At 37.7% G+C, this 24,229-nt stretch overlaps 1 protein-coding gene across 3 annotated transcripts in view; it reads right to left on the minus strand.

Annotated features, from left to right (window-relative positions):
* Positions 1-6,166: 6,166 nt before the first annotated feature.
* Positions 6,167-24,229, minus strand: part of Zc4h2 (zinc finger C4H2-type containing) — a 28,179-nt gene continuing 10,116 nt past the window's right edge. The window contains exons 2-5 of one of the 3 annotated variants that reach the window (XM_010632206.2): positions 11,258-11,429; positions 9,079-9,251; positions 8,125-8,287; positions 6,167-7,378 (exon numbers count right to left, since the gene is read on the minus strand). In XM_010632206.2, coding sequence (XP_010630508.1) covers positions 7,265-7,378; positions 8,125-8,287; positions 9,079-9,251; positions 11,258-11,429 — 622 coding nt within the window. In that variant the 3' untranslated portion in view covers positions 6,167-7,264. Of the gene's footprint in view, positions 7,379-8,124; positions 8,320-9,078; positions 9,252-11,257; positions 11,430-24,229 lie in introns of those variants that run through there. The other 2 variants (XM_010632208.2, XM_010632207.2) reach the window with 2 other exon arrangements.

Here is a 24,229-nt window from a genome sequence, read left to right on the forward strand (position 1 = left end):
AGTCAGTCAGCTCCAGATATTAGGAAAAGTCTCCAAAAACTTGAGCTGGGCTTACAAATTGAAATAAGGCAATTGATCAATGAAGCTTATTCAGTGTTCAATAACCGTGATGAAATATAGGACAAATGTAAACTGGGTAAGGAAAGGAGCCAGGCTACTGCCATGCTAGCCCTGTTTTGATAAAGCTCATGACAAGGCCTGTAACACTAGGGGAAGCCAAGGTAATCCAAAGAGTGATGGAAGAAAGTGAGTGCTTCAAGTGCAAGTGAATGGGGCACTGGGAAAAGGAATACCCTCAGAAACTACCTAGCCCTTGTTGCACTTGTCAGAACACAAAAGAAGACCCTTGACATTGGAAGAGATACTGCGCTTGTTTATAGAGAGGGACAAGGTCACCACTCACCGTGGTGGCCAGGGAGGATGGTCCAGACAGTGAGTGGTGATGATGCCCAAAGCAGTCTATAAGAATCCTTCATGACAGGATCAGAATTTATTCACATAAGATTTGGGTGACTTTAGATATAAGGGGCAAACAAATTGTATTCCTCTGTGATACTGGTATGACATATTCAGTTCTAATTTTTTATTGGGGAGAGCTTTCACCCCATTGTAAAGTTGCTGCAGGCTTTCCTTGAGAGAGCTAACTGGACAGCTTTCTTTATCCCTATTCTGAAGTACCATGTGAAAGATTCTCAAGCTGCCTATATGGTAATACTGGAATATTCCATACCAATAATTGGAAGAGATATACTCTTCCTACTCAGGGACACTCTCAAAGTTCTAGTAACCCATGTCCCAGGTGCTAGGAATCCCACAAATCCTGATGTCTTTGCCAGGAGTAGATGCTCAAGCATGGTATAATAGCACCCTGGGGAGGGCTTTTAAATCATTCAGCTAAAGGACCCTAATCTGTGTCATCAAGGAAGATAGTATTTCCTTAAGAAAGAAGCTAGACTGGGGTTAAAGCTCATTATTGATAACTTTTTGGCTATAAGATTATTGGTGCCATGCCAGTCCCCATGCAGTACATCTATTTTACCAGTACGCATGATATCAGGAGAATGTTGCCTAGTACAAGATCTCAGAGCCATAAATGAGTCAGTGGTAGCTATTCACCCATTAGCATTAGATCCATACACCTTTTTAGCACATATGCCAGAAGACACTAAATGGTTCTCTGTCTTTGATTTCAAAGATGCCTTTTTGCTATGCCTGTGAATCCTAGATTTCAATATTTGTTCATATTTGTTCACATTTGAAAGGAAAGATACCCAAATGGGACTTTGCCAACAGTATGCCTGGACTGTCTTGCATCAGGGCTTTGGAGATTGCTCCCACCTGTTTTTCCAGGGTTTGTCTCAAGACCTGAGAGGCTTAAAATTCAAAAGGGGAGGCCTATTATAATATGTATACGACTTCCTCATTTGTAGTCCCACAAAAGATTCATCTGATAAGAGTACCATTATGACTCTCAATTTTCTAGCAAAACTGATTTATAAAATGTCCTAGCACAAGGCTCAGATTTATCAGCAAAAGTGATTTATCTTTGATATGTCTTAACTCTGGGACAAAGGACAACTGTCCTTAAGGGAAACACAGGAAATTTGCCATCTGGGTCTTCCAGAGTGCAAACAGCAATTGAGGGCTTTCTTGGGAATGACAGGCTTCTGCCTCATACGGATACCCCTCTTTGGGTGGTATGTGGGACCCTGGCTGTTCTTGCTACAATGAGAGCAATTGGCTACCTTCCACCTAGGGCAAGATGTCACCTACCACTGCTATGGCAAATAGGCTCTTTATAGTGCATGCTGTCTACAATGTTGTATCCTGGGTCTTCAAGGCATGTCTTATCTGTGCCCTCCATAACCCACAGACTCACCCTCCTCCTTTATGTGACCAAAGGAATAGGTCCTCCCCTGGAGAAGATTGGAAAATAGACGTCACCTATATACCTACATATAAGGGATGTATACACCTCCTGGTATGCATTGATACCTTTATAGCATGGATAGAGGCCTTCCCTACGAGGTCACAATGGGCTCTGGAGCCAGTAAAAGTTCTTCTTAAAGAAATGATCCCTAGGTTTGGACTGCCTTGATCTATCTAGAGTGATATTGGGCCCTCTTTCACACCGTAAATCACATGGGAAGTTACCAAGGCACTGGGAATTATCACCTCGACACTGATTGGAGACTGCAATCATTAGGAAAGGTTGAAAGAGCTGACCAAACTCTCAAATGAATGTTAGCCAAACTGTCAAGAAACCCACCATAAGTGGCAATATCTCCTTCCAATTGTCTTAATGAGACTTCAGGCAGCCTATAAGTCCAAACAATCTCAACCCTTCTGAGATACTTTATAGAAGGCCCTTTTTGACATCTGATCTATCCACTGACACAAACCTTCCAACTCCTTTAATATGTGACCCATCTAGGAACTTTCCAACAGGCTGTCCAGAAATATGGAGATAAGATTCTTCCACTCCCAGGGACTAACAACAACTGTAAGCCCAAAGTCTGCCCTGGTGACCAGGTCCTAATCAAGACCTGGAAAGAGAGTGTATTTGGAAAAATGAAAAGAAACAGAGATAGCTACAAGCTCAACAGGACAAGTTTATTTCAGAACAAACCTGAGAAGGACTCTGGCCCTAGAGACCAGATTGGCAGACCTTCGTACAGGCTGTAAGGTCTTTATAAGATCATGAGCATTAAAAAAAGGATTTGTGGAAGGAAAAAAATCAGGATAGGACTTTTGAAGGGGAAAGTTTAGTACAAAGGAGTTGTGGCTATCTGCCAGGGAGAGGACTTGAGAATATACAAGGAATTGCACGTTGTTTGTTAAGAGCAGGGCTGAATAATGACTTGGAATTATAAAGTGTAGCTGTGCTTATTGGGACTTATAAACCCATGACTATACATCTGCAGCAGGTATAAAAGCATAGCAGGTGGAAGGGCCTTAAAGTAGTCTCTGCTCAGATCACATCTGTCACTTCTCCATCAATCCTTTAGATTCAGACAATTAAAATGACAAAGTCCTGCTATGAAGGCTTTTAATTCAGATAGTGAGATGTAATGATAAATACATTTTTGAGTATTACTATTAATGTATACAGAATGTTTTACTTGTATCTCATTATTAGAGTATTTCAAAATATTGTGTTGTGATAGGAAATCAGAGGTTGGCAAAAAGTGGATGGGGAAGTAGGCATGACCTCTTTACTATAAAATCCCAGAAACTTCCAAATCACTGCATGGGGACTTCTTGTGAAGACATGAGTAGACTTTCAATAAAATGGCCTAGACTTGACATCAGCCTGAGAAATGGGATCTCAGCCCTACCGTTCAGTACCAGGATATAGAAGTTTTCATGAGTTTCTGAGATTTGGATAGTGTAAAAGAAAGGCAGCCATGAGGAACCAGTGCTATTACAGCTTTCTACTATAGACCATGTTGTGTTATCCAGATGCAGTGTGTGCTTTTATCTTCACTCTTACCCTCTTTCTCTATTCACTCAGCCCAGTCTTGCTCTGCTGAGCCAGTTTATCTCCCACTCTTCACTTTTACCTTGTTGAGTAAACATTGCCACTGCTCTTTGCTCTTTTCTTTCAATTCTTTATTCAAGATGGGAAGAACCTGTAATCCAACTCCAGAAGGAGATGCAAACAACCCCAAATCTGGTAATGTTTAATTGGCAAGCCATGTTTTAGAAGTAAAATGCCTGGCAACATCGTGGCATATAGTCCATTACAATTTTCAACATTAAGTACAGTGTTTGTATCCCATCCAATAAGTTTTCCCCATGGCAAGAAACTAATAACATTTTCTGACCTAGTTCTAGTTTGGATTGTTGAGGTATACATGAACATTTTATAGCATTTTGACATCAAATATTTATTTACATTACTGTTTTCTTCCTCATCTGAATCAACATCTTCATTTTGTACTTCTCTGTCATATCTTGCTAACTTCTTTGGCTTACATGAGCCGAGTCACTGGTAGCTGAATCATCTGATGACTCACTTTCAACCTCCTCCCAAAGTTGTAAAAGTAGATTTCTGTGAAACATTGTACTTAATTGGGCTAATTCTACAAGAAAAATCAAATCAAAACATGTAATTTAAAAAGTATAATACACCAAAATGTATCATGGTGCATAATGTGGGTTAAACTCACCCATTTACACTTTTGACACATGTGCACACACCTTGCCGTTCATTGACCCATGTGGGTGAATACCAAAATTACTTTCTATATTCCTCCAGCACAGCTTCTGAGATGCACAGCTGGCTACCATTATGGATATCATTATCTAAAGTATGTATTTTCATTAGAAAAATATGGTCGGGATGTATTTTACCCATCATGATGCCCCTTAAGAAATGTGTTTTCCTGCCTCTTAAATCTGATCTGGCCTTGTGACTTGCTTTCATCAATTGTGCTGAAGCAGCTGTGTTGCTGCATAACTTCTGGTTTTATGTCACAAAAGTCCTTATGGCTTTGGTGTGGAAACTAGTTGTCAGGTGAAGAAGTCTGACTACTGTAAAGAGAGGCATATAGAAAAAGGTCCTGGAGGTTCAAAAGAGAGAAACTTAGTGCACAGCTGTTCCAGCCACCTCCTGCTCAGATGCCAGATGAGAGTGCAGGGATCTTGCGACCACCAGCCCCCAAGTCCCAGCCAAGCTGTCTGAAGCAATAATATGTGGAACAGAAATGAGCCATTCCCAGTTGGTCTCGCTCAAACAGTTGAAACATGAGCAATAAATGGCTGTTTTAAATCAGTTAATTTGGGTTACATTGTTTCACACAAATAATCTAAAAAGACTAAATGAGATAGCAGTGTCATGAGATAGCAGCACCAAGTGTCTGACAAGTGTAAGTGCTCAACACATGATTATTCTCTTCCCAGTCAGAAGGGAAGCCCTGGCTTGCCTGTCTTGTGGCTCTCAGAGAACAACTTCTTTTACTTTTAGTATAACAGAATCAACAGACCTGACTTCTATTCCACCAAAAAATGCAGCGCAATTACTGTGCCTCCTATACTGTAAAGGGACCCACTGAGCCTATGCAGATTAAAGTACAACCACATTTGTACAGCTTGGTGCCCTCCCTTTGCTCAGGATGAGCTGGGGCAACCTCAAAAACAGGCTTGTAATGAAACTAAAACCTCAGATGATGGAGTAATGTCAGACAGGATGAATAGTGTTTTGACTTGTCCTCCAATCTACATGATCCCAGTGACAGGGAAGAGAGAGAAATTAACGCTTGAGTGCAAACTATATACCTGGCATTGCTCATGAAGTAGGTGCTATTTCCCCAATTTGCCAGATGAGGACAGTGAGGCCCAGAGGGTTTTGTCAGCTGTTAAGCTTCTTGGTACTGAGACATTTTAGTGACATCAGGGTAATAATTCAGGAGACTTTGGGATCAATACTGATACAAAGAAAGATAAATAAATAGCACAGAAGGAAAGGGAAGTCAAGTGGAAAGGATTCGATAAAGGGACATGATGAGCTATGATGCAATCCTAATGGCAACCAGCATACACCCTGTACGGTGTTCTAAAGCTGAGACACCCCTTCCGAGTTCTATTTTATTCCTATAAGGGACCAGGTCTTTTTAGCCCTGCATGAATAAGTCACTAGATATTTAGTCTCCAGTTTTACATTGAGAGTTATTGCAACCTCCTCCTCCAACAAGCTATTCCCAAAAGGAGAAATGGTTAAAGAGGACAATATGATGGATAAGTAGAAATAAAATGGGCTCTAGAATCAGAAAAATCTGGCTCAAATTTGGAGCCTTCCTTTTCCTAGTTAATTCTGAATAAGTTATTTAACTTCTGTTTGCTTTGTTTTGAAAATTATAGTAAGAACATAACTTGTAAGACTGATTTAAAAATTAAATACAATCATTTGTATAAAGTATCTTGCATATAGACCTGGCACAGAGTAGGTATTGAGTAAACAGAAATTATTATGATAATTGGGTAAATTATTGCACCATGATGATTGGCTTTCTCATTTCTAAGTTGGAATGAATAAAAGCAAAAAGCTATCCTAAATGGTAAATGGTATTGCATCTTTTATATTATCCTTTACACAGTAGCACTCAGTCAGCATTACTCCAATGAACAAATGTTTATTTAAAAAGATTTGTACAGACATAACACTCTTAATTTCAAAGAGCAGAGGAATCTTTCATATTATGAACATATATACTGTGGCAACATAAAGCTACAAGTAAGGAAAGAAGGAAAGACATCTCCCTGCTCAAGCCAGGGGCTAAGACTTGGGGCTAAAAATTTTCATTCAGCCTGTCCCATTCTCATCCTTTAAGTCCAAAAGTGACTTGACTAGTAGACTCGGCTTTGGTGGAAAAGAGACCTGTGGAGTTGGAGTTGGGGGAGTTTTAGGCCTTTCAAACTGTTGTAATTTTAAACTGTTGGGCACACCAGTATCAGCCTGGAGTCCCTCTTAATCTAAGGAAGCCCCCATAATAGAGCCGTCGACCCCACTGTCTTAGGCAGCGAGTTAGGAAGGATGTGTAGAGTGAGTCCAGCTCCTTATTTTTTCTGTGGGAAACTTTTAGAGATTAGTAAAGATTAGAGGTATGGGGAAAAGGCCTACAGATATCAGGATCCCTAGACACACAGCTAAGAACTAAGAACTTTAGTATAACTGGGAGACCTGAATAGGGAGAGTTATAGAATAACATCTAGGTCTCACAAATGAATATGAAAATGAAGGTTTGTCTAAGCTACCTCTGGGCCTTAAGGATCAGTGTGAGGATGAGGGAGATATATACACTCAGCTTATTGGAAAGTCCAGCAAGATTGTGGTCCTTTCAGAGCATAAGGCAAAGATACATGGAAAGAAACACTGAAGGTTTTTCCTGAAACAAGGCTTCCCCCAGTCCTCAGGTCCCACATCTCTCAAGATTCAGGCCTCAAACACAAGTGACAGAGAATTATATGTGGGTCTTTCACCCTTCCCTCAGCTCCAAACAAGGGTAGAGGCTAAAATGTTGGTTGTAAAGAAGGGATCATCACAATCATCAGCACCTGAACCCCTCTTCCTAAACTAGAAATATGCAAAGCACAGAAAGAAATTAGAGCAAAGTGAGAGAAAGGTTGTGCTTTTTATCACATTAAATAGGAGACACGATAAGGGTTGGGAAGGTTTTTTTGTTTTTTTTTTTCCACATTAGGACATCAACAATTTTTCTGGCCAAGGGGCTGAGCAGAAAAGTTCCATGTGTTCCCCTTCTCTTCATTCATCCTGCTTCCGTTTGGGCTTCTTGGGGTTCCGGGACCTACTTTTGGCTTTGCACAGAGGGCATATGGGTGCATTCCGGTGAATTTGCTGGTGGCATGACAAACAGGCCTGGTGGGAGCACAGGACAAAGAAGTTAGTGCACAGATTCCTCTAGGCAATGGCTCAGACTTCTGATTCTCAGTGGCCCTAAAAACAATGTGATATCCAATCAAGAGGGGACAGTAATCAGTAAGAGACCCACATAGAAATCAGTGCTCTTGGAGGCTGCAGAAGATGAATAAAGGATATAATCAGGTCATAGAGGGATGCTGAGAAGATGCATGCAAAACTAAGAAATCAGGCAGAAGAAGGACTACAGGTCAATTCAGCATTATACTAAACCCTTGTCTATAACAGGACCACCCAGAGATTATCAAATTTTCTTGGGACAGAAATCAGCAAAGTTTTCAGTAAAGGCCAAAATAGTAAATACTATAGATTTTTCACCTTACATGGTATTTAGTGGAGTTAATCTATTTTTTTCTTGAATTTATCTGTTCTTCAGATATTTCTAGAAGCTGCTTTGTAATCTTGCTTGCTCCCTCATTAATGACACATGCTCACTATACATATAAAGGTTTCTTACTTTCAGAAAATTATACTTTAGCAAGGACTGACAAACTTCTTGCATCCTATCTACTCTAGGAATGTGGGACAACAAAATCAGAAGACCCAACATAGCACCCCTTTCTCTGTGCCCCAAGAAAAGGATGTTTAAGGAAGACCCCCCAAGACAAGGCTAAAGTCCCAGACCCCATAGGCCTTCCATGGGAGGATACTTTGCTTCCTACACAACCCCTATGTAGCTCACATACCTTCATAGGTGGAGGCTGCTGCCTGAAGGTGGCTGTCTGCCGAGTGTCCTGCTTTCTAGCCACTTGGAGTTGTTGGGCGGCAGCGGCGGCAGCGGCCAAGGACTCAGGGATAGGGGGCTCCTGAGGCTCTGTCTGCCATTCTGCTTTCTGCTTCTCAAAGTAACTTTGGAGATGAGAGAAACTGGCTGGATCATTCTGAAAGCAAGAACTTTGCCCCTCTTTAAAGATCGCATACCAAGAACCACGGGTTAGACCACAGTTCCTTCAGAATGTTCCTAAACCCTGCCCAATACAAGGTTCTTTTCCATGGGTTCCAGATTAATTATCCGCTAGGAATGTTAACCTTACTTTTCCTTGGCTCTGACACACCCAAGATGATCAAGAAATCTCAGGGCTAGCAAGGTTCCCAAGGCCACTTCCATCCCATGGTCATTTGTAGTATGCCTATTAAGCATACCCAGATGTATATCTTTACATATTTCAGGAATAGGAAGCTCAACACTTCCATAGACAATCTGCTCTACATGTAGGAAATGCTTCCTTTTACTGGGCTGAAATTTGTCTGCATTTAAGGTAAGCCTATTTCTTAACTCTAGGTCACAAGATGAAGCCTCAGACTAACTGAAGAAGACTATAAAAGTTAAACATATTGTGTTTTAAAAGTTTTCTGAACATCCTTTAGAAACCGGGACTTTAGAAGTGACCTCTTAAGAGTCATAGTCAGTCTTGTCAAAATCATGCAAAGAATTACAGAAGCCATTCTGTAATTCTAGTTTAGTTATCTTTCTTCTAGTTAAAAGCCCAGGATAGAGACTTGCCCAAAGTTATACAATGAGCCAGTTATTGACAAGCCTAAGACTAGGACTAGGTACCCTGACTTTCAGGCCAGGTTTTGTGCATGTATACATGCTTCTGTGTGTATGGGAGGGGGTAGACAGAGGTCAAACAGCTTACTCCAAGGAGAGCTTCTCCTCTTCTTCACATAAGTCAGGAAGCCTTTGCAAGCCCAGAGTCATACGCAGAGCATCCACATGTTCCTTCAAGGGCTTATACTCATCATGTAGCCGCCGGGTAGACTCTAGTAGTTTATTTAGGTCATTCTCAGACTGTTTGATGGTGTTTTCCATCTGGAAAACAGAGTGGGGTAGACACAGAAAAAAATACCCTAAATTTCTTGGAGATGTTTTATAACTGAGTGGACAGTAACACAGGCTCCAGATCCAGGCCAATTTATGTTTAAATCCTCAATTTGCCATATACTCTGGTCAATCATGTTTCTTCATTTTTGTAATGGTGATAGTTTAATAGTGTATCTCAGGCAATCTTAGTGAAGATTCAATGGTCAAATTTATATAAAGCACATTAATACAGGGGCTAACAGACTAAAGGCTCAATAAACAGTATAGTTCAATTGCAACATCTCAGAGTCGGAATGGACTTCAGCATTCATTTAGTTCACCCTAAGTCTATTTTACTGATGAAAGAACCAAAGCTCAGAGATGAGGGAACTTCTCCAGGGAAAATTTTTCTTAGGAGCAAAGATTCAAAGCTTCTGTCCTTTCTCCTAGATCAGTGGTTTTCAAAATGCAGTTGCCAGATCAGCAGCATCAGCATCAATCAGGAGCTCAGAAATGCAAATTCTCAGGCTCCAACCAGATACATAAAACTACAAATTCTGCTTCCTAATAACTGCTATTCTAATTTCTGATACCTTCTTTGATCTCTTTTTTTCAGAGTACTGTCATTTTCAATGTAAAGGTCTTTTACTTCATTAAATCGATTCCTAAGTATTTCACTATTTTTGATGCTGTTATGAAAGGTACGGTTTCCCTAATTTCTCTCTTAGTGAGTTAGTTGATTGTGTATAGAAATGCTATGAATTTTTTGAGTGTTGACTTTGTATCCCACCATGCTACTGAATTTGGTTATTAATTCTAGGAGTCTTTTGGTGGAGTTTTGAGGGTCTTCTATATAGAATATCATGTCATCTACAAATAATAATTTAACTTCTTCATTTCCTGTCTTTATTCCTTTTATTTCTTTCTCTTGTGTACTTATTCTGGCTAATGTTTCCAGAACTATTATTGGATAAGACTGGTGATAGTGGGCATCCTTTTCTTATTCCTAATTTTAGAGTGAAAGTTTTCAATTTTTGATCATTTAGTATGATATGGGCTGTTGTTTGTCATAGAGTACAGTCTGACAATTTGTGTTTTAACATGTTTTCCAGGTGACTCTGATTTTTCAAATCTGAGATTGGCTTAGATTTTCAGCCCCTCTGTGGCAAATATCTTCATTTCATTGGCTCCATGACTTTGGTTTGCTGGCAGCAAAACTGCCAGTTCCTCATGAGAAGTAGGAATCTGATCTCTACCAGAAGAAAAGTTCCTGGTATTCAAATCTTTATATTTCTTTTAAGATCGTAGGCCTGATAATAGCAGAAAATGAGTATTTCAACAGAAATGAGTTTCCTAAGAATAGACTTTACTCCTTGAAAAGTGATTTTTTAAAAAATTCTTATATTCATAGGCTCTATGGATTGGAAATTACTTTACAGGTCAGTACTCTAACCTCCTTCCTTGTGACACAATCATCAGCACAGCACTCTAGACTCCGCTTTAATTACTCCCAAAGGAGGAAGCTTATCAGCTCAGCAGTCGATTAATTTCTCATGTTCCAAGAATTTCCAAAAGGGAGACTCCAACAAGGGAGTTCTATTTGATAATTGAGCACAGGTGATTTGTTCAGTCTGCTTGGAAGCATTGGAGCACTTTTAGCTGTGCCCCAGAGGCAGGTTCCCTGCTCTACTTTTTCCCAAGGCTATTATCTCTTACCTCTCAGACTCCAAGAATGAGAGCACATCATGGTTAGAAGAGCCTTTGGAGGTTACTGTATCCCTTTCATGGTGCTAAGAGAAAAACTGAGGCCCAGAGAGAAGGGACTTGCCCAGTGATAAGTGGGCAATCAGTGACAAATTTCAGGGTGGGTCTCAAAAATCAGATTCCTTCACTCTACCACAGTCTGATGCCTACTTCCCAAGGGTATTCACAGGTACATCTCAAGGAAAGGCCACAGAACTCACTACAGCTTTTTTCTTAAGGGGCTTACAAGCACCAGGTAGGCAGGCACATACCACATTGATATCAGCATGGATCAGTCGGAGTTCCTCCACATGGGCCATCTTCTCCTGTAACAGGAGGTCCATCTCCTGCTTGTATTCCTTCAGGTGCCTTTCCTCTGACTCAAGTGCCTCAAACTCAGCCTTCAGCCGGGCTTTGATCTTCTCCATCTGCAAGGTCTTGTTCCTGCAGTTTCCCAAAAGCAATAAACAGGCCAGAAGAGAGAAGGAAAGTGGAAATGGAGAACAGAATTAGGCCATGAGCCAGGGTTTCCTTTCTAACCTATCTTTTCAACATGTCTCTCTCTAGGCAAAGCTACCCAGAAACTATCCCATAGAAATATTAGAAGATGCTTGCTTTTAAGAACAAAGCTCAGTGGATGTCAGATATGGTTGATTTTGTTTCCTTGGTTCATTTGCAAATATGAGATGAGTTTTAGGTATTAGATTGATTCAAAGAAGTATACACAATGGACATGGGCCAGAGATTTTAACAGTTTCTCAATGAACAGAAAAGTTCCAAACCACAAAGAAATTCTATCTAAGTTGCAAAGAGCAACTTCTTGAGAAAGTCTGGAGCAACACTGTCCCATAAATTTTCTGTACTGATAGAAGTATTTTGTATCTGTGCTTTCTAACACAATGGCCCTAGACTGTAGAGCACTTAAAATGCATTTCATGTAATTTAGGAAGTAAATTTAAAATTTAATTTTAATAAACTAAAATATACATTTCAACAACCACATATGGCTAATTGCTCTCATACCAGATAAGCACAGCTATTGTGTCACTCATCAGTTCTAGAAGTAGGAAGGGAATTATTTGTGATTATTCCTTTCTTTAAAAAATATTTATAGGGATTAAACTTCAATTATATATCATCTGGTTTAGGATTCTGACATCTGGAAGTTTATTCTAAGGAGCTGAATCAAATAAACAATAAGTTACTGTACAGAGATGTATTTTCTGGGCTATGGGCAAAACTAGAATATTTGGCAGTCAGAGATTTGCAACATGGAAAACGTTGAAAATTCTTACTCAATGAAAATGTATATTCATTAAGATTGAAAGTATCTGCAGTAAGATTGCAATTTCAAAATATATATGCATGTGACTAAAGAAGAAAAGGAACTGGAAAGATGTGGTTTCAAGGACATTTAACACCATTTGAAGTCTACCTACAGAAGAAGGCTATAAATTATTGGAAGGAGGCCCTTCTGAGGCATATTGCTGTCATGCCACTGGCCCCCTTACTCCCTGATTCTCAAAACCTGTCTAACTATTTTCCCCTTACTCATATTTGACATCTCCTTTTATCTGCCTCTGTAGTTAGCCTGCTCCTCTATCCCAGCCTATCCCATTGATACTCCAGCCCCACACCTTGGCCTTTGACTTCTGAATCAGCCAGCTTCTGTCTTCAGTATTTTTCTCATAGCACTTCCTGAGGCTCCTGCTTCAAGAGGTGTCCCTCAATGGCCAAGGATCACAGAAAGAACTGTGTTAAATGGGCAGAATGATGGGAGTTCTTCTCTTTCTGTACTCAATAAACTTTTCAATGTTATTTTATTGTATTTGCTTTAGAAAGATGTAAAGGTATGGTTGTTATTCCCTTTTTAAAGAAAGAAACTGGGGTTCAGAATAGTAAGTTTCCCAGGACTATAAAGTTAATAAACTGATTGTTGAGATTTGAACTTACAAACCACTCATTACTACACACCATCATTAACTGGGGTTACCAGGCTGAAGTGCATAAACATATCAAGTGTTCTTGGTATACCTGTTCAACTGTCTTGCAGAGAAATGATACTGGTTTATGTTGGCCAATTACTTATTTAGATCCTCTCACATTTAGGCTTCTGTTCTCCTCTTCTAGGTCACATATAGAACAATCTGCTTTCCCCTACCCTAATTTTACAGGAGGCAAAATTGAGATTCAGAGAGGTATAGTGCCTTACACTGATTCATATAACCAGGTAGGGCAGTATTGGGCCCAGAATCAATTTCTGCCAGTAAAGTCATAGTATGAAAGGAACGTACACTTTAGATCATATGTGGGTATAAATGATGGTTCTGCCCTTGACTATTTATTTGCCTTTAGACAATAACAACAACTCCAATTATATAATGAACTCTAATGGTTGAGCACTTACAATATATAAGATATAGAGTGATAATGTTGAAACTCATTCAACAGGTATTTATCAATCACCTATCATATGCCAAGCACTATAGTAGATGTTAGGGATAGAGCAAAGAAAAGGACAGTATATGGATAAGAAGCTTCATTAAGTGAGGAAAATAGACCCTGAACACATGGTTATATATAAAAGTATATGATGAAAGTAGGGAGGAGATACACAATACAATAAAAGGATCCCAAAAAATACTATAGAGTCAATAAGACAGTGCAGAGGTTTCCTCAGAATCTGAGGATGTGACATGTAAGCTGCGATCTGAAGAACAAGTATGAAGGAGATAGTGAGTGCAAATGGACACAGAAGAGAGTAGTCTAGGCAGAGAGAATAACATGAACAACGGTCCCAGATCAGAAAAATATGGAAAATTAAATGAATTTAACAAATATCAGTATGGCTGGAAAATCTACTGCAAGGGGGAGAGGGGCCTAAGTGAAACTGGGGAACTTGGCAGAAGTCAGAACTCAGCTTGGCAACTGGGATGAGTTACAAAGAATTAATAAATTTACACTGAGGAGAAAGGGGAAATCTTACAAGTTTAACAAGCAGGAAAGTGACATTACTAATCATCTTATCTTACTTCACTCAGCCTTGGCATCCTTATCTCCACACAGGGATAATCACAACTAATGTACATGCTATGTGATGAGGATTAAATAAGATAACATATGTAAAGCCCCCAAGCAGACAGTGTGGCACATAGGAAGCAGGTAAAATGATAGTGCCTTTTTCTTCCAACTGTGCCCAACTGTGCTTTCAAGGTTATCTTCTTCACCACGGTGGTTTGGACATTATAATGAGCTTACAACAAATTACATATGTGTGCACATGTGAGCACATGTCCACAAATGTATGTATTTATGTACATGTACCAGAGTGAGTAGTCACATGTATTACTGGTTACTAAGATTAAAACAAAAATCATTAGCATAAGCCACCTTATAATGTCAATATAAGTAATTGTATTTTGTGGATCAAGCCAAACCTTCCTAATTTATAACCAGTGCAATTAAGGTGGCCATAACCATCACTAGATGAAATCAAGGATAATAGCTCTCTCCCACTGACATTTAATAGAAATCAACAGAGCACAGCTATCCCTAATTGGATGAGTGCCTTTAGAAAATCCTCCCTTCTCTCTCATTGTCTATTTCTGTTTACAGAATGCATATTGTCAGGCAGGTGATACTGCAGTCCCAGATTAATTTTAAATAAAACAAAATATATTTTTAACCTGGTAGTGTCATAGTTAAGTGCTACCTAGAAGTGGAAAATTAAAGGCATAAGATGTTCGTCAAAGCACCAGTGGCATTCCTCTCCCTGGGGAGGTCTGTTGCCAGTGAGATGATAGTACCGTCCTCTGTCTATGAGTACAAGGTAGCTGAAATGTCTACCTCCATCTCAGGTATTTTGGACACTTTGTCAGTTGCCTACAATCTTAGTTACTTTTCTCATTGCTGACACAAAATATTTCACCTAAAATTATTTCCCTTAAGAGTATGAGTCTAAACTTGCATCCATTTAGCTAAAATATCTCAACTTCATCTTTTTTATGGCTGAGTAGTACTCCGTTATATAAAGAAACCTCACATCTTTTCATCAGTTGATGGGAATTTGAGTTGTTTCTAAGATTTAACTATTACAAATGGTGTCATTACAAAAATGGGTGTGCATATATCATTGTTGTATGATACTTTTAATTTCTTCAGGAAGATATCCAGCAGGGGAATAGCTAGTTCAAATGGGCATTCTAAATTTAATTTTCTGAGGAATCTCCACACTGATTTCCACAATAGTCACTAGCATTTGTTATTGGTTGGCTTGATAATAGCCATTCTTTCTGGAGTGAGATGGAATCTTGGTGTTTTAATTTGCATCTCTCAGATGACCAGTGATGTTGAGCATTTTTTCATGTATTTGCTTGCCATTTTTAGTTCTTCATCTGAGGATATCAGAAGATGGAAAAATATCCCTTACTCATAGGTAAGAAGAACCAGCAGAGTGAAAATAGCCATACTCCCCAAATTGTCATACAGGTTTAATGCAATCCCAATCAAATTACCATTAGCGTACTTCACAGAACTAGAGAAAACATTCCTAAAATTCATTTGGAAACCGAAGAAACCTAGAATAGCAAAAACAATTGAGCAACAAAGGCAAGGCATGGGCATCACAATCTGTGACTTGAAATTATAATATAAAGCTATTGTGATAAAAATAGCATGGTACTGGTAAAAATACAGACCTAAGGATCAATGGAACAGACTAGAAGAGACAGAAACAGCAACAGATACACTCAGCACCTTATCTCGGACCAAGGGGCCAAACATTTTTACTGGAGGAAACACAGCCTCTTTAATAAATGGTGCTGAAAAACTGGCTTTCTACATGCTGAAGATTAAAACTAGACCCACATATGTCACCATGCACTAAACTAAAATCAAAATGGAGCAAAGATCTAAATATTAAAAGAGAAAACTAAATCTGCTTGAAGAGAGAACAGGTACAACTATTGAGGACATAGGGTTAGGCAATGACTTCATGAACAAAGCCCAGACTGCATGAAAAGTAGTGGAAAGACTGAACAACTGGGATCTCATCCTATTAAAAAGTTTTTCCACCACAAAAGAAATCACTAACAGAGAAGAGACATCCCACAGAGTAGGAAAAAATTTTTAGCCAGTAGTCCCTCAGATAAAGAGCTAATATCTAGAACATACAAAAATTTGAAAAAAATTAGACCTCCCAAATTGAAAGACCCAATCCAAAAATTAGCATCTGAAATGAATAGATTTAGGAGATTTTAGAAGTCATTAAAATTTGTTTTTTGTTTTTGTTTTGTTTAGAATTATAGGAATTTCCTACAAAGACAATCATGTAGCCTGAAAATAAGTTTTATTTCTTCTTTTCTATCAACATAGCTTTCATTTACTTTCCTGCTTAACTTTCCAACCTAAAACTTTTAGCACTATTATTATAGGCAGCTAAGTTAGATAGAAATTAATAGGCAGTCAGGCAGGGCTAGATCCTCAAGGGAGGAGTCAGTTCCAAAGATGAAAACACATCAAAATTATGTCTGGAGGTGCATCTGAAAAGGGTTAAGTCTTCAAGATTAAAATCACAATGGCTGACTTGCATGCTTCCCTAAAGGAAGAATTTTTTTTACTAGTTCTCTTTTTTTTTCTCTTAAATTCTTTTATTGGTGCATTTTAGCTATATAATACATTTACATTCATCATTGAGAACTTGTACCTTTACATAATGTTCTTATTTTTTCCCCATTCCCCCACCCTCCCTTCAACCCGTCCACCCCTCCCTAGTTGCAAAAACTTTGTAATTTTGAGATTATATTGTAATTGGTACCATGCAGTCCATTAAGTTCAGATAGACATCTGTCACCTAGGTGGGTGACCAAAGCATCCAGACCCATCCCTCAAAATTCCTTTCTTCTTTCCATGTACCCTTGTTATCTGACTTGCTTCGCTATTGGATCAATATTAGCTAAGCAGCTATACTTGAATCTTTTGTTTGTTTGTTTTTGTACCGGGGGTGAACTTGGGACCTTGCACTTGCGAGACAGGCAAACTTGACCACGTTTGTACCCACTTCATAATTTTGTACCCACATCATGATTTTGCCCTAAAAAACATTCCTGGAGAAATAACCTCTGTGGCAACCCTCTTTCAGGTCCTCTCCTATCACTGAGGAGCTATCTCTCAATAAAATATTTTCTACTCTTAATCCATTGTTCCTTAGAAATTATTCTTCATTTTTGGGGGACACAAACTTGGCATATCTGACATCTAGCAGATTGGGAGTTATATTTTCTTCTATATCAGTCACTATGTACACCAACACTGCTCATCCATAATTTCTTGGATCTTTGAGGGGTAGCATTCATTTTTTCTCAATTAAGAATAATATAGAGTATTTCCTGATCCCCAAACTGGAAAAAAAAAAACAAACAAAAAAGAGAACTACAAGCAAATCTCCTTAATGAATATTGTTGAAAATATCCTCAACAAGATACTGGCAAAGAGGATGCAATAAATCATCAGAAAGATCATCCATTAAGACCAAGTAGGATTCATCCTAGATATGCAGGGATATTTCAACATATACATCTAAATAAATGTAATACATCACATAAACAGAAACAAAGATGAAAATCACATGATCATTTCAATTGATGAAGAAAAACTCTATGAAATTTTTCAACATCTGTTCAAAATTTTTTTAAGAACTTGAAGAAAATAGGTATAGAAGAATGTTAACTCAATGTGATAAAAGCTATTTATGAGAAACGAAAACCCAGTATCATTAATTGGGGAGAAGCTGAAAGATTTCCTTCTAAATATCAAGAACAAGACAGGAATTCTGTTATCACCATTACTGCTCAATATAGTTATTAAAACATTAGTGAGAACAATCAGGCAAGAGAAAGAAATAAAGGGATATATATAGGAAACAATGATGCTCTACATACAAGGCCCAAAAATTCTACCAAATCCTCCTGCAATTAATAACCAAATTCAGTAGTAAAACAGGATACAAAATCAACACACAAAAATCAGTAGCATTCCTGCCCGAGCATTGTGGTACATGCTTGCAATCCCAGAACTCAGGAGGCTGAGGCAGGAGGATAGCCAAGAGTTTCAGGCTAACCTGGGTTACACAGTGAGTTCTAGGCCAGCCTAAAGAACTACAGAGTGAGCCCCTTTCTCAAGCAAACAAACAAATGAACAAACCAAAAATAGTATTCCTGTATACCAATAATCAACTCATTGAGAAATAAATTTGAAAAACAATACCTTTAACAATAGCAGCAAGAAAAAATTAAATACCTAGAAATTAATTTAACCAAGGAAGTGAAAATCTTCTACAACAAAAGGTACAGTACTTTGAAAAAGGAAATTAAAGAGTACCACACAAAATGGAAAGAAGCCCCCTTTCTGGGATAGGCAGCGCTTATATAGTCAAAACAGTCATCCTTCCAAAACTAATATACAGATCTCAATGTGATCTCAATCAAAATACCAATAGCATTCCTCACAGAACTAGAGAAAACAATTCTAAAATTCTTATGTAACTAGAAGAGACTTGGAAAATCAAAAGCAATCCTGGGCAACAACAGCAAGGCAGGAAGAACTGTAATTCCAGACTTCAAGTTATACTACAAAGCTATAATGATAAAAATAGCATGGCATTGGCAAAAACAAACAAATAAAAAAAACAGAAATATGGTTGGAGCAGAATAGTGGCTGGAGAAACAACTCCAAGCACATTCAGCTACCTGATCTATGACAAAAGGGCCATAAAAACAAATTGGAACAAAGATAGCCTCTTTAACAAATCATACTGAGAAAACCGCCTATCTTTATGCAGAAGATTGAATCTAGACCTCTCTTACTGTGTACTAAACTAAAACCATAATGGATCAAATATCAAAATATTAAAACAGAAATACTGCCGGAAGATAAAATAGGTAAAACTCTTGAATACATAAGCATGGGCAAGGACTGTCTGAAATAACATGAATCAATAAATGGTATCATTATCAAACTGGAAGGCTTCTGCACAGCAAAATAAACAAACAAGTGTGAATAGACAATCTATAGAATAGGAAAAAATTTTACCATATACTCCTTTAACTCAAATCTCATATCTAGAATATATATAAAGAACTCAAAAAATTAGACCTCCCAAAATAAAAGGCCAATAAAAATGGGTAACTGAAATAAGCAGACACTTCACATAAAATGAAACACAAATGGTCAATAAATACACGAAAAAATCTTCAACATCGCTGATTGTGACAAAAATGCAAATTAATACAACACTGAGATTCCATCTTATTCCAGAAACAATCACTGTCATCAAGAAATCAGATAATAACAGATGTTGGAGAGGCTACAGCAGGTTAAAAGGAAACCCTTCTTCATTGTTGGTGGAAATATAAACTATTACAATTATTATGGAAATCAGTATGAAGATTCCTTATAAAGCTAAAACAAATTCCGTTTGACCCAACTATTCCTCTTCTAGGTATCTTCCCCAAAGGGATAAAAGACAGTATATTGCAGTGATACATGTATACCTATATTTGTAACAGCATAATTCACAATAGATAATCTTGGAAATGGCCTATATGTCCACCAACAGATGATTAGATAAAGAAAATGTGGTATTTATACACAAATGAATACTACTGTACCACAAAGAAATGTAAACTCAAGTCATTTGTAGGAAAACGGGTGCACCTTGAGATCATAATGTTAAGTGAAATAAACTAGATACACAAATTTAAATATCTTATATGAGAAAACCAAAATTTCAGTAAAGGCCAAAATAAAAGATAGATAATAGAAAGCTACAGGGGGGAAAGCAATTAAGGGAGGGGGAGGGAGGTAAGGGAAAAATGCAATCTAGTCAAATGATTTATCTGCATGGATTTAAATGATTAAGCTATTTTTCTTCTTTAGTTGATAACAGTATAGTAGCACTGATTTTTGAGTAATTAACTGCCTTTGCATCTCTAGAATAACACCATTTGGTCATGATGTATAATTATTTTTTATATGTTGTTAAATTCTATTTTCTAGTCTTTTCACAAAGACTTTCAAGTCTATGTTCATGAGATATATGAGTCTGTAGTTGTCTTTTTCTACACCAGTGATTACAAACCTTTTAGAGCTTTCAATGATACAAATAGTCTACTGTGGCATGTGTGTCAGTTCATCACCACTGTCCTACACTGTCTTTACCAGGAATTGGAGTCAGGGTAATACCAAATTCATAAGATGAAATAAGAAGCATCCTTTATACTGCTACTTTCTGTAAGAAACTGTGGATTTGTTGTTAATTCCTTTTAAAGCATTTGGAAGGATTATCCAGTGAAACTATTTGACCCAAAGATTCAATTTTTTGAGAGCTGTTAAGTTATAAATTTAATTTCCTATATATTTATATAGCATTATTCCAATTATCTACAGATATACAGTAAGTGCCTGACTTACAAATGAGTTCCATTACATCAGAAGATTTCTAAGTCAGATTTGTTTGTAAGTCCGACAAATTGTGTCTTATACACAAATATGCAATGTAAAGCATAAAAAAAAACACCCAAACCTCCACATACCATGGCTTTTCCTCTTGCTTTCAGACATCCTGGGCTCTGATTGAGCACTGTACTACTGTACAAAATTTCCCTGTATGGTAAGCACAGAGCATCTCAACTGTGACAATGTCCAGTAGACACGTGAGCTACTTCTACAATTTGTTCACATCTACATAATGCGAGGTCCATTTATATCTGTGGAAGTTGGCAAATAGAATGTTCGTAAGGTGAGGGCTTACTGTAATTCATTTTGTTTCATATCTCTTTATTGTCCTTTACAGATACTGCATTCTTTAAAAATTGAGTATTTGGGGTGGAGGCCAAACTGTCATAAAAAGAGGATTCCCAAAGGATTTAAAATGGAGAGTCCTCTTCAAAAAGCAGCATGGAAATTTCTTAGAGCACAAACATGGAATTGTCCACAACCCAAAAAATGTGCTCTAGTGCAGAGTAACTATAAGCAACAAAAATATACATTTTAAAACTTGTACACAATACAACATTGTTCATAGTGGTCAAAAAAGTAGAGAACATTAAATGTCCAGCAATTGATGAATGGATAAATAAAATGTAGTATATATCCATATAATGAATACTTTTTGGCAATAAAAGAAAGGAAGTACTGATACGTGCTACATATGGGACAGACATTGAAATCATGATGTTGAGTGAGAAGTGGTAGAATCCCTGCTTTGCATGCATAAGACCTTGGGTTCAACATCTAACATAGCAAAAAAGATTTTTAAATGAAGGTTTGTGGCAACCTTGTGTCAAGCAAATCTATTCTCATCATTTCTCCAACAGCATATGTTCATTTTTTTTGTCTCTGTGCTACATTTTTCTAATTCCTGCAGTATTTCAAGCATTTTCATTATCATCATATCTTTTATGGTGATCTGTATTCTGTAATCTTTTATGTTACTATTGTAATTGTTTTGGAGTGTGACAAACTACACACATCTAAACTGGCAGACTTAATGTTGTATATGTTCTGACTACTCCACCCCCCTGCTGTTCCCCTAACTCTCTCTCTCTCTCTCTCTTTCCCTCTCCACTTCCTCGGGTCTCCATATTTTTAAGACACAACAATATTAAAATTGGGCTAATTCATAACTCTACAATGGCAACAAAGTGTTCAAGTGAAAGGTGTCCCTCAGTTTAAATCAAAAGGTATAAGCAGTTAAGCTTAGTGAGAAAAGCATGTCAAAAGCCAAGACAGAAGAAGAGGGCTCATATGCCCGACAGCTACGTTTTCAATGCAAAAGAAAAGTTCTAGAAAGAAAGGAAAAGTGCTACTCCAATAGACCACGTCTGTTAAAAAAGTAAAACTGCCTTACTGCTATTATAAAAAACAGTTTCAGTGGTCTAGTTAGGCAATCACACCAGGCACAACATCTCCTCAAGCCAAAGCCTAATTTATAGCTAGGCCTAAATTTCTTCAATTCCAAGCAGACTGATAAAGGTAAGGAAGCTGCAGAAGAAAAGTTTGATGATAGAAGAGATTGGTTTAAGAGGTTTAAAGAAATAATATGTTTTTATAACATAAAAGTATAAGGCGAAGCAGCAAGTATTATTGTAGAAGCTGTACTAAGTAATCCAGATCTAGCTAAGATAATTGATGAAAGAGACCACACAAAACCACAGGAATCAGTATAGATGAAAGAGACTTATACTAGAAGAAGATGCAATATAGAACTGGGGTAGGGGAAGTTGGTCATCAGGCACAACGTCACAGTTAGATAGGTGGAATAAGTTCTAGTGTTTTGTTGTACAGTAGAATAATTAATGATAATTTTTTTTATATTTTGAAATAAGTAGAAGAGAGAAGTCTAAATTTTTTCACCATTAACAAATGGTACGTTTGTCTTGGTTGCTTCCCTCATCACCGGGACAAAATATCCATGATCAGCAACTTAAAGGAAGAGATGATTTTGGCCTATGTTTTAGAAGTTTCAGTTATTGCATCACTGGCCAGCTCCAGACAGAAGGAACAAGGTGGAAGGCCCTAGACAGAGACAAGCTGTTCATGTCAGGGCAGGCAGCAAAGAGAGAAGAAAAGGGAGGAGCCAGATAAAAAGATACGTCCTTCACGTGTCTAGTGATCTTCTTCTGACCAGATGCTGCCTCTTAACAGCAAGCCAATTATACTGCCCACATAATCCAATCTCCTTTCAAAAGCCCAGTCTATGAGTACATAAGACTTTGGGTGGGAACATCTAAATAGAGATCATAACAGTTTTTTTTAACCTGATGGACTTGTTAATTACCGTGATTTTATCACTGCACAATATATAGACATGTCAAAACATTCTGCCCCATAAACATGTTACAATTATGTTTCCACTTAAAATAATATAAAACTTTAATAAATTAAGCAGAACTCTATATGATCGAACAATTCATCTTCTGGTTATTTATCCGAAAGAATTGAAACCAGAATCGCTTCTCGGCCTTTTGGCTAAGATCAAGTGAAGAATTGAAACCAGAGTCTCAAAGAGATACCAACTATCCCATGTTGACTGCAACATTATTCACAATAGCCAAGATTTGAAGGGGAAGAAATCCTAAATGTCCATCAATGGATGAATGAAGAAAGCGCCGTAGAATCACATAATGGAATGTTATTCAACATATAAAAGGAAACCCTATAATATGTTACTACATAGATAAATCTTGAGCATATAATATTAAAGGAAGTAAGACAGAGAAAAACAAAAACAACCCAGTTGCACTTATATGAAGTATCTATAGGAATTAAACTCATAGAAGAGAAGAATGGTGATTGTGAAGTACTAAGGGAAGGGAAAAATGTGGAGTCAATGTATACAAAGTATACATAGTTTCAACTAATGTAAGCAGTCTGCTATACAACATTCTGCCTCTAGTTTTTAACAATATTGTAAATATAAAAAGTTGTTAAATGGTTTTGTGCCAGTTAATCTTGCCAATTTGACCATATTAAGAGACTCCTGGAATGTGAATGGATCCTGGGAGTGCTACACTTATCAATACATTGATCCACTGATATTCATAGTTGAATGTGCTGTCAGGAGTTTAGGCCCAGTTAGAGTGAGGGGCTCGCTGGAGACATGCCACTGCAGTGAATTTCTCTTGCTGACACTTTCCCCTGTGCTTAGTTTCCCAAAGCAGCTTTGCTCCATCTCACCCCTCCACCATGATGCTCCTGCACTATAACCTGTAAAGTTGTGAGCCAAAATAAACCTCCTTAATTTGCAGGCATTAGCTTTCAAGAAGAAGAAAGCTGACAAACACAGAATAGAATTCATATTCAGGTCTCTCACCAGAATTAAATAAAATAAAGCAAACAAAGGTAACTGAAGAACAAGGCGGGGAAAATATTTGAGGAATTAATGGTAAAAATTGTTCCAAATTTGACAACAGTTACACATCCACTAATCCCATAAATTAAACCTAACACACAGGAAGCATGAAAAAAGAACTATACAAAGTTTAATCATATTTAAACTGCTTAAAACCAGAGATAATAAGAAAACTAACAGCAGTCAGATACAGAGAAGAAAAAAATGGTGGAAATAAAAAAAAATAGTAGTGTATCCTTTTACAAATATTAACAAGATCCTTTACAATATAGAATTATTTTTCTGGTTAAAATAATCTTAAAAGCAAAGGGAAAATAAGAACCCTTCAGACATA

Source organism: Fukomys damarensis, unplaced genomic scaffold, assembly GCF_012274545.1.
Source record: "Fukomys damarensis isolate Sample0158 unplaced genomic scaffold, DMR_v1.0_HiC HiC_scaffold_39, whole genome shotgun sequence".
NCBI lineage: Eukaryota > Metazoa > Chordata > Mammalia > Rodentia > Bathyergidae > Fukomys > Fukomys damarensis.